At 34.6% G+C, this 15327-nt stretch overlaps 2 protein-coding genes across 6 annotated transcripts; one reads left to right on the forward strand and one right to left on the reverse strand.

Moving 5' to 3' along the window:
- Window positions 1-743: 743 nt before the first annotated feature.
- On the forward strand, window positions 744-14462 carry LOC108331464 (uncharacterized). 5 transcript variants are annotated; one of them, XM_017566154.2, is made up of 17 exons: window positions 748-1220; window positions 3820-3952; window positions 9789-9938; window positions 10040-10123; window positions 10248-10319; window positions 10406-10477; window positions 10572-10808; window positions 11111-11221; window positions 11306-11416; window positions 11722-11850; window positions 11961-12029; window positions 12106-12212; window positions 12673-12756; window positions 12875-12962; window positions 13069-13188; window positions 13574-13758; window positions 13867-14462. In XM_017566154.2, exons 3-17 carry the CDS (start codon window positions 9825-9827, stop codon window positions 14147-14149), a joined length of 1866 nt encoding a protein of 621 aa, XP_017421643.1. In that variant the 5' UTR covers window positions 748-1220; window positions 3820-3952; window positions 9789-9824; the 3' UTR covers window positions 14150-14462. The 5 variants fall into 5 exon arrangements, with proteins under 5 accessions (XP_017421645.1, XP_017421643.1, XP_017421644.1 ...); XM_017566155.2 differs by having other exon boundaries at window positions 3828-3952; XM_017566156.2 differs by lacking the exon at window positions 3820-3952 and having other exon boundaries at window positions 744-1220.
- On the reverse strand, window positions 7782-9046 carry LOC128196210 (uncharacterized). Its single transcript, XM_052876445.1, has 2 exons — window positions 8131-9046; window positions 7782-7894 (listed from the first exon to the last, which is right to left on the reverse strand). The coding sequence occupies exons 1-2, from the start codon at window positions 8987-8989 to the stop codon at window positions 7782-7784; spliced, it is 972 nt and encodes a 323-aa protein (XP_052732405.1). The 5' UTR covers window positions 8990-9046.
- Window positions 14463-15327: the final 865 nt, after the last annotated feature.

Here is a 15327-nt window from a genome sequence, read left to right on the forward strand (position 1 = left end):
ATCATAAATTCAAAATATAATTATGCGTTACAAAAATATGATATACTATAATTCTGTATGGTTTTGATATCCATGGTATAACTTTGAGTATTTTTCTAAAAAACTCTAAAATTATTTCGACTCTTGTAAACGAATAAAATCTTTCCAAACATTTTCAATTCTGACGACATAAACAGTTAAAACCCAAAAAGTATTTTTAAAATAATCTTATAAGATGCTGTAATATAATTTTTTTTTAAATTTCAATCCAATTTATTTTCTGAAACTAAATATTAAAATATTAATTTAACAATTTAATAATTAATAACTAGCTACATACACATTCTCTATAAGTAGAGTTCATGTGTGCACAACTTCGTGGTTGCTGTTCCCTCGTTGTAGCTGCAATTCCTCTCTCTTCGCCAAGAAGAGGTAACACGATCCACAGTTTTTGCTGTCATATTAACAAATCTCCGAATTTTCTTCTTCTTACTGTTACCAACCCAGGAAATTAATGTTATTTTATGTATAAGTTAGTTAATAAAATATGAGTGAGATGAAATTTATTTTAAAGTCGCGAGGTTAATTAGTCAAAGTTTATTTTAATTACGTAAAAGTTTTGTATGCAAGTGCTGTATGATGAGTATATATCAATGGATTGAATTAAAAATATTAAAAATATGGTATTTGAAAAATAAGAATAATTTAAAAAGATATTAAATGGCTATACTAGTAACGAAATTGTGTGGTGGACGTACTCTCGAATCTGGCGGGAACCAAAAACCAATGTCTTGTGTTTTTTTTTTTTATTTGCATTTGTTTGTTTTTTTTAAAAGCTGTTTCGGGCTAAGGAGTTGGGGAAGGAGAAAACCTTTTTTCGATCACGAATCTGCTCTTTTTCAGTTTTTAATTTTTCCTTCAAACCTTAGAAACCCTAGGGCAAAGGAGAGAGTGGGCGGCAAGGGAGAAGGAAGAAACCCTGCGAGAGGGAGAACGCGAGGAACCCTAGCTTCATTCCCATCACCATTCGAGAGCCTCCCTTCTTCTCTTCTCTTCCCTTTTGTTTTAATTCTTCTTCTGCCAAAGAGACCAACCTTAGGAATCAACAAGTGGAGAGTGCGGAGGACGTGAGACGAAGCGAAATCGGAAGAACGAGAAGGCACGAAGGTTGAGTGAAAAACAAAAGGGCGATTGAAGGAATTTCGGGTCGAGGGTTTAATTGTAGGGAGGTTTCGAAGTAGGTATGTGGAGCTGACCTTTAACTTCTTGTGAATGGTTAAGTGCGTGTTGATGTTGTTATGTATAAACTTGTTTTGGTCTCTGTGTTGATGGTAATAACAGGGGGTTCAACTCAGTTTTTGGGTGAGGTGTATATGTTAGCTTGGGATTATGTTTAACATTTCTCAAATTCGTTATGGTGTTTTAATATGAGTAATTCTTACCTATGTTTGCTGTCAAAACATAGAAAGGTACGTTGGAAATATGTAACACTGAGAAGAGGTAGTATAGAAATATGCTAATTCTGATTGTTTTGTTCAGTGATTGAATATATGTGTGAAATGGTTGTAGTGTGACCAAAAATAGTTTGTTGCTAGTAGTACCTGCTGGTCAATTTTTATAGTTTCCGTTATGGGATGAAATGTGGGGGATTGGATGAACTGTGATCTATATATGAAGTGGTTATTTAAGTCTAACATGGTTGTTCAGATTTGATATGATTAGTGTGTGAACGGGAAAGTGATTTATGGGATGGGAATTGTGATTAAATTGTGTCGTTTACTGTTGTATGAGTTAACGTTGATTAAATGGCATGTTGAAGTATGAGTTTGAGTTGTTTATTAGAAACTGGTTTTAATTGAATGAGAGCTTATGTGTTTGAATCCGTGTGGTGTAATGTGATGGGTGAAACTAGTTTGCTGCAGTGTTAATTATGATTTAATTAAAGTGGATGAGAATTGAAAATTGCTTGAAACTAGGTAAATGGAATATGGTCGTAGAGTAAAGAGGGGTATGTATGATCTGAAATATTAATCTGATTTAACTGGATTGGATGTTTTGGGCTTAGGGGTATGAAAATATGTGTACTATTTTATTTTCGATAAATAAAACTGATATGAACATATGTTTAGCTTTCAACGTGTGGATGGGGTTAATGGGATATCTAATCAATGTAGGGTTTATATGGAATTGGGTGGTTCTTTTCTGTGCAGGATCAGTTTTGTGTTTTCTGATATATTATTGCAAATGGAAATGCTATGTTTTGTTGGAATGTTAGTAGATGTCAGGTTGATGTGGGATCGGAATAGTAGGATAGGAGAAGTCACTGAATTGATGAAAGGTCTAATTGTATCGAATGTCAAAATGACTATATGAAATTGTGATTTTTTTGTAATTCCTACATTATACGTGATTGTATATGTGATATACTGAATTGTATAATTGCTGCTACGAATGGTTGCAAGTCTAGAAAATGAATTAGATTCTGATTATATTTTAATGGTTAAATATGTTGTGGAAGTGGTGTACGTATGAAGAAAGTGTCCAGAATTAATATTGGATGGCTTATATAAATGATGTATGCTCTCTTATAAAATTTAAGAATTGACATAAAGGATATTGAATTGGTTGGTATGGAATTATTTTAATAAAGGTGATATAATTGTATGAAACATTGGGAAATTACAAGTGAATGGGTTGGTAAGTTAACTTTTAGAATACAATAATTGGTGTATGATTGATATTAATTAGAATGGGTCCAGGGTTATAAAACTGGGAGCATTTTGATTGGTTAGTATAACATTGGCAGTGGTTTATTAAGATTAAAGAAAGTAGGAAAAGCGGAAAAATGTTGCAAGGATTAATTTTAACTTTGAATATCTATATAACTTTATTATTTTATTATTTTTACAATCATAAAAATTATATCATTGGTTTGACATGTAATCAGTTTTTTTTTTATTTAAAATATATTAATTATATAAATAGTTCATAAGTCTTTACTTCGTTAATTAATATCTATTAAATAAATTAAAATTTCTTTTTTAATTTACTTTTTTACTTTAATTTAATAATAATAATAATAAAACATATTACAAATTTAATATCTTAAATTAAAAAACTAAATTAATAAAGTTATTTATTTAAATTTAATAATCAAAAAATTGTTTTTTTAATATAATAAAAATTTAATTAATTTAATATTTTTCATGTAATTAAATATATATTAATATTTTAATTTTAAAATATGATTTGTTAACCAAAAATAAATAAAACATATTATAAAATTAAAAACAAAAAACTTAAAAAAATTATGTTAATCGTGATTGAAAATACGGTTAATATATAAATAAGTGAAATTGAATATATTAACAGTATTTATTAACATATTTTTCTTTAAGTTTTTTTTTTTGTTTTTAATTTTTAATATGTTTTATTTATTTTTGTTTAATAAATAATATTTTATAAATTAAAATATTAATATATGTTTAATTATATTAAAAATATTAATTTAATTAAATATTTATTAAAAAATTATTTATTATTGAATTAAAACAAATAAATTTTTTAATTAAATTTTTTTATTTTGTTTTTTAATTTGAAATATTAAATTTTAATTTGTAATTTATTATTATAAATAAAAAGTAAAAAAATTAAATTAAAAAAAGTTTAAAAAAAATTTAACCGGGGTTCACGGTAGAACTGCCCGAGAGAAAAATAAAACGCACATGAGAGGCTAGGGGGAAAACAAATCTTAACAGAAGTATTTTAGGAGATAAGGGGGAGATATTTGGAGGATATTTTAGTAGTATATTTATAAACTATATTTAGGTTAATATCTAGGGTTTTAGGAAAAACATTCGTTTGGAGAAAATCTTCATAGATCACACGGCAGCCGTGAGCAAGGAGGAGTCTATCTACTCTGTGAAACCGTGAAGAGAGGCAAGTGTATCGTGAGCAAACTCTTGGAAGCCAGGTAAGGGGAGTAATCAGGGTATATCTCTGGGTTTGGGGAAGTCCAAAAGGCTATTATCTTTGTACTCGATACATGCATGAGGGGTTTTGTTTTGGGTGCATCCTTTATATTTTTTTTTTGTGGCTGTTACATTGAGTTTTTCCTTGAGAACTGTGGGCATTAGGGTATCCTTGGGATGCAGAGTGTGCGTGAAATTTTTGGGAGGGAAAGGTTAGATGCGTGAATCAGGGTTGCTGCAAAAATGAAGGAGGAGTGGGAAATGGACCTCCTATGTGGGACGTGTTACCTGATGTTTAGATAGAGATTAGGGTTGAAATAAAATGGGGTGTGTGAGCATGAAAAGTGATGTGAGGGAGGATGTGAGAATGTGGTTGTTGTGAAGAGAATAAAGAAAGCTTGAGAGGAGTGGTCTGTGAGCAATGAGAATGAAAGGAATGGAGAGGAAACATGGTTAGAATTTAAGTGGGTTTAGAAACTTGAAAGGGTTGTAGAGAAGTAGGATGGGTGAGGGTTACGGTGCCATGTAGTATGGTATATGAAAAAAAAGGGGAGAGTAAGAAAAGAATGGTAATGGGTTTAACTGGAAGGAAGTGTGTGAACGTAAGAGTTGGAGTGGGGTGGCGAAAAGAGATGCGTGAAAGACGTAATAGAGGAACCTAGGAGTCTCGGTTTTTGTACTAAGTGAAAGTGTGGTAGGGTAGTGAGTAAGGGTCTTCTGGAAAGAGTGAAAGAGAGGCTGTGTGAGTTGTAGTGGGTTATTGAAAAGAGAAAGAGGAAGAGAAGTGTGGTTTTGTGCAGGGGTTATGTTCAAATTTAGATTGTAAGTGAGGGAGGCTTGGGGGGCCATTGAAGATACGTGAAAGTGAGTAAGAGATTAGAAGTAATATAAGGTGGTTCTGGTTAGCTTTGGGAAAGAGAAAGAAACTCTCTTTTTCATATTATTATCTTCACACTAAACACATACTTATACAATAATGAAAAACAGTAATCAACAATAAACAGTAAACAATAGGCTCCTACAGAGCCTATATCTAAAAACATATTACATTTCAACACTCCCCCTCAAGCTGGAGCATATAAGTCATATGCCCCAAGCTTGGAACATATGAATTGAATTCTAGGCCCCCTTAGAGATTTGGTCAACATGTCTCCGAGTTGTTCATTAGAATTGACAAATTCAGTAACCAGTTCCTTTGACAACAACTTCTCTCTAATAAAATGACAGTCAATTTCTATGTGTTTCGTCCTCTCATGAAACGCAGGATTGGAGGAAATGTGTAGAGCTGCTTGATTGTCACAGTACAGTTTCATTTGCTCATTTTCACAAAACTTCAATTCTTGAAGAAGTTGTTTAATCCACACAAGTTCACATGTAGTCAGAGCCATAGATCGGTATTCAGCTTCAGCACTAGATCGAGCAACAACGTTTTGTTTCTTACTTTTCCAAGATACAAGGTTCCCACCAAGTAAAACACAATATCCTATAGTAGATCTTCGATCAATTGGACTACCAGCCCAATCTGCATCACAATATCCTTCGATCCGAGTGTTTCCCTTGTTCTCATACAATAGTCCCTGTCCTGGACTTCCTTTTATGTATCTGAGAATGCGAAGTATTGGATTCCAATGATCAACATGTGGATTTTGCATAAATTGACTCACAACTCCAACTGGATAAGAAAGATCAGGTCTTGTTATGGTAAGATAAATGAGTTTTCCAACTAGTCTTCTATATCTCTCTGGGTCTGAGAAAGGTTCACCCTGATCTGTCATTAACTTTTGATTTGGGTCCATGGGATTGTCAATGGGCTTGCAATTTGTCAGACCTGTTTCCTCTAAAATGTCAAGAGCATATTTCCTTTGTGAAATAATGACACCTTCTTTTGACTGTGCCACTTCAATACCAAGAAAATATTTTAGACGACCCAGATCTTTAGTTTGAAAGTGATTGAACAGATGATTCTTTAACTGATTAATTCTAGTGATGTCATTCCCTGTAATAACAATATCATCAACATACACCATGAGATAAACACATTTGTCAGGAGAATAGTGACCATAAAACACTGAATGATCCGCCTCACAACGTTTCAGTCCAAATTTTTGCACCACCTGACTAAATTTACCAAACCAAGCTCGAGGTGATTGCTTTAAGCCATAAAGGGAACGACGCAACTTACAAACTAATCCAGACTCCCCCTGAGCAACAAATCCAGGAGGTTGCTCCATGTATATCTCCTCTTCCAGATCACCATGAAGGAAGGCATTTTTAATGTCTAACTGATAAAGAGGCCAATGACGAATGGCAACCATAGCAAGAAAAATACGAACGGTACTGGTTTTAGCCACAGGAGAAAAATTATCACAATAGTCTTGGCCATAAACTTGAGTATAGCCCTTAGCTACCAGTCGAGCTTTAAGGCGATCAATTTTACCAGTAGGACCAACTTTAACAGTATAAATCCATCTACAACCAACAGGCTTCTTATCAGGAGGAAGAGGGACAAGATCCCAAGTGCCATTGTGTTCAAGTGCCTTCATCTCATCAACCATGGCTTGTCGCCATCCAGAATGAACAAGTGCCTCATGAATATTATTAGGAACCTTAGTCGATGATAATGAGGAAACAAAGGAGAAATATGTAGGAGACAAGTTATGATAACTCACAAAATTATAAATAGGATATGGATTGCGAGTAGAACGAATACCTTTACGGAGGGCAATGGGCCAGTTATCATCTGAATCAGTAGAAGGTGAAGATGATGAAGGATCCATGGTCTGAGGATTTGATGCAGAAGGATCCGAGTCTCGAGGATCGTCAGTATTAGGAGTTCGAGATTGGGTTCGACGTTGATATGTGATAAGAGGTGGAGGAACAATGTTATTTGGATTTTGATTTTGAGGTACTGAATCAGGAATAATTAGAGGATCACATGTTGGTAAAGGAAACATTTGTTGAACAGAGGAACGATCCTCCATGGAGGAAGAAAAAAAAGGTGTATCCTCAAAGAATGTGACATCAGCTGACATATAATATCTCTTTGTGGAGGGAGAATAACATCTATACCCTTTCTGAAGACGAGAGTATCCTAAGAAAACACACTTGATAGCTTTTGCTGAGAGCTTATCAAGACCTGGAGAAACATTATGAACAAAACACATACACCCAAATACACGTGGGGAAACATGGTATAAAGTGTCGTTGGGAAAAATGACAGAGTGAGGAATTTTATTATTAAGAGAGGAAGAAGGCATCCTATTGATAAGAAAACAGGCAGTGAGGACTGCATCGCCCCAATGATGTACAGGAACATTAGTATTCAACATTAAGGAACGTGCAGTTTCAATGAGATGTCTATTCTTTCTTTCTGCAATGCCATTTTGTTGTGGAGTGTGAGGACAGGTTGACTGGTGTAAAATTCCTTGGGAAGATAAGAATGAAGAAAATGCTAGAGAGAAGTATTCCTTAGCATTATCACTTCGAAGAATTTTAATTGTCTTCCCAAATTGGTTCTTAATTTCAATAAAAAAGGACTTGAATATGGACAAAAGTTCAGATCTCTCTTTCATTAAATAAACCCAAGTACATCGAGAGAATTCATCAATAAAGGTTACAAAATAATTAAAACCAAATGAAGTAACATGACTTGGTCCCCAAATATCTGAATGAATTATTGAAAAAGGAAAATCACACTGTGTCTCAGATCTTTTAGGATAGGAAGATCTAACATGTTTTCCTAATTGACAAGATTCACAATCTAAGACTTGGATGTTTTTGAGACTTGGAACCATCATCTTCAACTTGAACAAACTTGGATGGCCTAGACGATCATGCAGAAGTTTGGGGGATGAAGTGGTAAAGCAAGAAACTGAGGAATGAGGTTTTAAGAAATAAAGTTCTTGAGACTGTCCTTCTCCAATCAGACGACCTGTCCCATGTTCCTGTATAACAAAAGAATTGGCCGTAAAGGTTATGGAACAATTTAAGGTACGAGTCAACTGACTCAAAGAGATTAAATTGTATGGACAATTGGGAACATATAACACAGAATTTAAACTTAGTGAAGGAGATAAGGAAACTGTTCCAATTCCCTGAGATTTCACTTTTGATCCATTGGCAACGGTAATGAGATGAGGAATTCTTGGAGAAGACAATGAAGAAAATGAAGGAATGTTACCAGAGATATGGTCTGAGGCACCTGAGTCCAGAATCCATGGATTATGACCTTCCACAGATTGAGATAGGCTGGCTGTAGGCACACTAGTCATGACAGAGGATTGGCCAGGATTAGACGGTTTTCCAGACTTGTAACGTAAAAATTCTTCATATTCTTCATTTGAAATTCTGGATTCTAGATCACCAGATTTAGACACATGAGCAACTTTGTCTGGATATCCATGTAGAACATAACATTTGTCTCGAGTATGGCCTAGTTTCTTACAGTATGTGCATTGAGGAGGAGGACGTATGCTACGACCACCACGTCCTCGGTTGCTTCTGCCTCCTCCTCTTCCTTGTGGCACTCCTCTTCCTTGTGGCATTATCATAGCTGATGTTCCAATAACATCGATTGAATTCTCATCTTTCACCAATGGAGGTACTCGAAGAAGTCGAGTAACCAAACCATCCATTGAAGGGATTTGATCACCAGCTAAAACTTGATCACGTACATGATCATAATCGGAGTGTAAGCTTCTCAGAATTAGGACCATGTAAAACTTGTCAAGCTTTTTATTGATCCCTTCTAATGAATCAGCTACAAAGAAGTTCTTTAATTCTTCTACAGCAGCCCGAGCCTTTGCTATATGAGAAACCATGTCATGGTTGACTTGTTTTAGAGAAGCTACTCTTTGGGTTGCATCAAAAAGACGTTGTACATCATTAGCAAAAATATCTTCTGCCCTCTTCCAGAATGATGAACATGTTTTATAGGGTCTCAAGATATCTAAAACCTCTTGCTCCACTGACTGCCACAAAATTGCGCATAACTGAAAATCCAATTTTTGCCATTGAGATTTTTCTTCATCTGGAACCATAGAGATATCTTGTTCTAGATGATCATGGTGTCCTTGACCAAGAAACCATAATTCCACTGCAGAAGACCATTTGCAGATGTAATGATAGGAGTTGCAGATAGAGAGGAATTAATTGCAGTAGATGCCATTACAGATCGGAAAATGAACCAGACTTGGAGAGATATTCAACTATTGGGAGAGAGAAAACCCTAGGTATCAATTACACCCACTGAAACAGGGAAGTAAGATCAGATATAGGCTCAGGAGAGTGAGGCGAGCGGAACCCTAGATGCGCGGTGAAATTCCGACCAGCGTAGGGCGGCGCGTGAACAGTACGCGCGCGAGATCTGGCGGGCTGCGGCGGCGCGTGAGGGCGTTGCAGGGACGGCGACCACCAGGGTTGGGTCGCGCTCACGGAGGCGCACAAAACCCCTAAATTTTCCTGAGAAAATGGGGTACCGGCGGCGGCGGCAGCGACGGCGACGGCGAAAACGGTGGCGACGGCGGCGGCTGGTGGTTGATGGCATCTACAGAAGAGAGCCCCGGTGCTTGGCTCTTGATACCATTTTGGAGAATTAAGAGAAAGAAACTCTCTTTTTTCATATTATTATCTTCACACTAAACACATACTTATACAATAATGAAAAACAGTAATCAACAATAAACAGTAAACAATAGGCTCCTACAGATCCTATATCTAAAAACATATTACATTTCAACATTACATAAGCATTATCTGTTTGATTTAGGTTTGTGTTATGTGCTTATTGTGTTTTGTGGTTATTAATTTATTATAATTCCTTTTTTGCTTTTGTTGTAGGTGTGTTAGGGTTTGTGTGTAGGGTTTTAGGAGAGCATGGTGAAGGTTGGTGTAAGTAACAAGGAAGAAAGTCCGGTAATGGATAACAGTGATTACAGTGGTTCGCAGTTAGTTCACCACTTCAGAAGTGTACTTGGTGCAGTCAAAACGGTAAGTTGTTGTAGATTTCGGAAAGTGTTATGGGCTTTGTTCAATTGAAATTTTACCTCTCTATTGCCGAATGGAATAAAAGCTGGGTTATTGTGGCTCAGGGTGATAGAGGGAATTACGACGAGCTCGTTGGTTATTTGCACCTGAAGAGGAATCTTAGTCCTGATGAGGTTGCAATTCTTGTGGTAGGTTCTTGATTTAATGATCATAACTAAGTTAGATGATGTTGCATATATATTTTTTTTTGTGGGCTTAAATCTAAGTCTTTGTGCTAATATCGTCTTGTAATGTTATATCCCACGGCTGCAGACAACTTTGAAGGCACTTTCTGGAGCAGTGTCCTATATAGATTCTGATCATCACGAATCTCTTCTCTTTGCTGTAAGATTTTATTTACTCTGACGTGATTGGGACTTCAAATTCTTCCTCCTTGAAGGATGATTGATTTTGGTGGAATATTTGCTCAGGTTTCAGGAATGAGCCTCTGGAATTATGGAACTGAGGTTATGGATGCACTGCTGGAACTCATTACATCTTTGGTACATAATTCTTTTGAGTCACCATTGGATATTTGTAATCATAGAGCCACTTGTCAAAATCTGTTAAGTTTGATGCTTGTATATTTGTCTGCAGGCTGCTACTAATGGAAAATATATTGATTGGTGTTTGGAGATGCTTGTGAAACATTTTGTGCCCCCTCGATACATCTATGATTCTCTCGATAACGAGAATGGAATTAACAGGAAAAATAAAGTTCTGTCTCGGGTGCATGCGGCTTTGAAAGAGATAGCTGATTTGGTGCCTCTTGCTCCCTTGCGACTATGTCCCATAGTTGTCCAGAACATGCCCAGTGTCTTCAGTTATGATCGTGTGAGTTCATATGATTTTCTCCAGAGGCAACTAAGTGAATTTGTTGTGTATCAGTATTATGTAATAGTGTATCAATTAGCTGGATGTCGATTAGCCATTATACTTTTTTATCTTGTCAATTTTGCATTCGATGACCAGTATCTAAACTGTTCATTATGGAGAAAGTATAGTGGTTATTTAAGTTATATTTACACTTAATATGCATTTTTGATTTCAAAACAGTCTGTAGAAATACATTATTTATTGATATAGACTATGGAGAGTGTCTTTTTCATCAGGGTTCACTTTTTTGTTGCTTGTAGGAGATTGTCCTATATGTTGAGAATATGTTAAAGTTGGAGAGTGGTGCAATTGGAGAAACTGTCGGTTCTACAGTGCTGCCTGCTCTTGTGGATAGGTTGCTAGAGTTGGATGTAAGTTAGTTAATTCTCCCTTGAAATTTTTCTCAAAGAAATGCTGGATCATTTGACCATTCATATTTATTAAAATGGTTGTAGGTGGAAATTGGATGGAATGGAATCTTGCAAGAAGATACCAGAGGCATATTTGATATGGAGTTAGAAGATATTATTAAATTTGCAGAGGAGGATGAGAACTCTGATAGCATGGTATGCTTCTTTTAATTTATTTGAAGTTCATACTGTGATTTAATGATGTGTTCTTTGACAATTAAAATGACTGAGCCGAGTTTATTTGGTTGTTCAGAAGTTATAGAGTCAATTTAATTATATTTGCTTGAGCCGATAAAAAAAATTATATTTGCTTGAAGGATAGAAATCTCTTATTCCTATCCTTGGTTCTGTATTTTTTGCCTGGTTTATGTTTATTAGTACATTTTTATGTCTGTATTGTATTTGTTTAATTTCTTGCTTCTTATGTGTTATCTCATGAATTTCTTGTCTTCATTTTACAGCCTCAGTCAGAGTTGTTAAATAGGAAATATTTGCAAGGCAATAATAAGGTTGTTGAAAAATTAGATAACCTAATTGTGCTAGCTTTATTGCACCTTGAATCCTGTCAAAGCAGTGGCCGATTGGCTGAGGTATTCCCATCTATAAAATTATGCACATAGTTTCAACATTAGGGCACAAAACACATTTAAACTGTCCATCAACATGGCTTCATCTTAATACTCTTGTTATCTTCTGTTAGGTATTCGATATTCTACTTCATTCATTCCAGAAAACTGTACTGAATGCATACAAGTCAAAATTTACCCAGGTACTGTTGTTACAACTTGTCTTTCTGGTACTATTTCTGAGAATTGTGTTCTCATTAGTGCTCTATTTTGTTCCAGTTTGTGATGTTCTATGCGTGTGCACTGGACCCTGAAGGATGTGGTGTGAAGTTTGCCATGGTTCTTGCAGATATGTTTGGTTCTGATGTTAATCCACCTATAACAAGGTATTTTTGTTGTGGTAAAAAAGTTAAAATTCACCCATTTGACTATTCAATGAACTACGTATGTTAATTGGGGTTTATGTGTGCAGCTGAGAAATATTTTAGAGTTGGTTGACTGCCTTAATGTGTTCTTTCATTTCATGACATGTGTAACTTTGTACCAATACTGGTCAAGTTACAACATTGTAAACTGTTTTTGTGGTTTATGCTGCAACTGGAATGATAACCCCTTAATAACTTTGTTATGTATTGATTACTGTATAAAAATGGTGACCCTTGTTGCTGCAACTTACTTTTGTTGTAGAAGTGAGCTGTACGACTCTTAACCATGAGATGGTTTTTTATGATAAACTGGACTGACGTGGATTTTGACATGTTCATAAAATGTATATTCAAATGTAAATATTTTTTATAATCAATATTTAGAGAACATGACATTGGTAATTGCCTTCATTCATTGTAGGATGAGTGCTGTTGCTTATCTTGCTAGTTATCTCTCTCGTGCAAAGTTCCTTTCGGCTGCGTTGGTCACTACCATCATACAAAGGTTTGAAAACATTTTGAATGTCATCTGTTCATTTATGACCAAATAAGTTATCTTTATCTTGTAGTAGAAGAGGCAAATTGTTATTAATTGATTTTATGGTCTTTTTTCGTGATTTCAGCTTGGTTGATCAATGTTATGCTTATTGTAAGTTACGTGATTCTGGTATGAACCCACGAGCACATCAAGTTTTTTATTCTGGGTGTCAGGTGAGTCTTATCACATTTGACCTTTTTAGTTGGGGGGAGCCATAAAGCTGATGTCTTACAGTATTCTTCATTGTTCATTATATATATATATTTTTTGTGTGAGCAGGCTATCATGTACATTCTGTGTTTTCGCATGAGATCTCTCATGGACGTTCCTAGGCTTAAATTGCAGCTACTTAATATGCCTATGGAGGCAATCTGGAAACATAAATTGTGTCCGTTGAAGGTAAGACACTTCTAAGTTTTAACAGTGATGTTTTTTAATATAAACATCTTGTATAATTGTGTATAAAATGATGAGGAAACTTTTTTATAAGAACTCATAGGTGAAGAAAATGAGAAAAAGTTAAATCATCAAACTAATATTAGTTTATATACAGTTAATTGAGGTTTTGTTGGATTAACCTTTCCAAATAGTTTATTTTTAAGCTAACAAATTAACTAATTTTATCATTAGAAGGTTTTATTTTCTTTTTGTAATTATTTATGGAAAAGATTATCCAGATAGACGTCATATTCTTTTCCTCGTGACCTTTGAAGGGGTGAAGTTTTGCACTTTGTCAGAACTCTTTGAACATAACTTTTAAGTTTAACATAAATTTATGTACCAGGTGTGTTTGCCTACTGTAGTAGTGGAATTTCTTAGACAGGCAAAGGCTGCTAAACTTTTCATGGTATCAGAGTCATTCGTTTTCAATGACATGCTCGAGTCTGATCTTTCCAAGGCTTTTGGCGGGATGGATAGACTTGACATGTTCTTTCCGTTTGATCCATGTTTATTGAAGAAAAGTGAAAGGTTAGTTTAATTATCTGAATTTTTGTCATTTGACCTTGACATGTTACCTGGTTAAGTTTTATGCTCATGCTGATTTTGCTCTCCTCTCCAACTATCAATCAATCACAGCTACATTAGACCACATTTTGTTCGGTGGTCAAAAGTCAGAACTACATACGATGACGATGATGATAACGTTTCCGAAGTCAGTGAGAGTGGCAGTGAAGTGACAGATGATGATTTTGTTGACACTAATACAAAAGATATGATTGATGATGATATGATGGTGACTGTTGAAGATCTTGATTTTAACCCGGACTTGAACAAAATGTCTATCACGCCTAAAAATTCTTTGAAACATTTGCGAATGCCAGCAAGAATCAGGCCTTCCACTAGTCCAGAGTCTCTATGAATGATAGGGAGTCCAATACTACGAGGTAGTTAATTCAAAGGAAAAAAAGGTTATTGAAGTAATTCATAGAGAGCATAGTTCACATACGTACTGGTCATGTACCATCATTTTTGTATTTATCTTGTAGTCTGTTGAAGTAAGTAGGAGTAGCCAACTTCCTAATTTTTGTTTCTAAGGCTTTGTTCTTTTGGGTATATTTGGGGAGATGATTTGGGAGAGATGATTTGAATGGATTTGAGGGTAATTTTGTAGTTGTTTTTTGAGTGGATTTGTGGATAATTGAGAGTGAATTTGAAAGTAAAGTTTGTGAGAATTAGTGTAGGATTTGATTGATGTGATAGTTTAAAAAAATTAATTTAATTAGTAAAAATTAAAGATTATCAAAATGTCTCTAACTATTAAAGTAATATAAAATGATAATTGTTAATGTTATATTTAATTGTAAAAGTGTTTATAAAGAGTAAAAAGTTAAAAATAATGATTAAAATTAATTTTTAAAAAGTAAAAAAAATTATAATTTAATAAAATGAATTTATTTGTTATGAAATTGATATTCAATAATTTTGAAGTAAAATAAATTTAGTAAAATGAATTTATTAATTATTTATTTTGTCATATTGAGTATTTTAACTTGGAATTTTTTCTATTTTTTTTATCTCTTTCTTTGGACGAAGTTTTGTTGTACAGATACAATTTATCCTTTTGGTTTCATAAAGTGTCATAATTCATTCAACTAAACACTACCCAACTTAACTTAAGCTAGAAAAACATTAATACCATACAAAGACCTCAATGCATTCCTTTCGGTAAACTCTCATGTGAAATCCTCTTTCTCATCATTGAAATCACATTTTTTTGTCTATGTAAATATCATACACTTTCACTTTTTCTTTAACAGCACACTACAAAATCTAACAACACATGCATGAACTATTACTACTCCAACTTTTCTCCTTTATAGACTCTCTCCGTAAACTCTTCAAGCACAAACATTCTTCCCATTTTCCTTATTTTCCTCACCAACACATTGCATGAAAACTCTCTGCCATGCATAATTATCTATCTTCATTACGCTTTATATCCGTATAAAGCCTTTCTCAGTCTCAGACCAAATCACGTAGCTTATACTCTTACACTGTACCCACACTACCCCTTTCTCCTATTTTCTTCATTCAACT

Source organism: Vigna angularis, chromosome 4 (genome assembly GCF_016808095.1).
Source record: "Vigna angularis cultivar LongXiaoDou No.4 chromosome 4, ASM1680809v1, whole genome shotgun sequence".
In the NCBI taxonomy this organism is placed as follows: domain Eukaryota; kingdom Viridiplantae; phylum Streptophyta; class Magnoliopsida; order Fabales; family Fabaceae; genus Vigna; species Vigna angularis.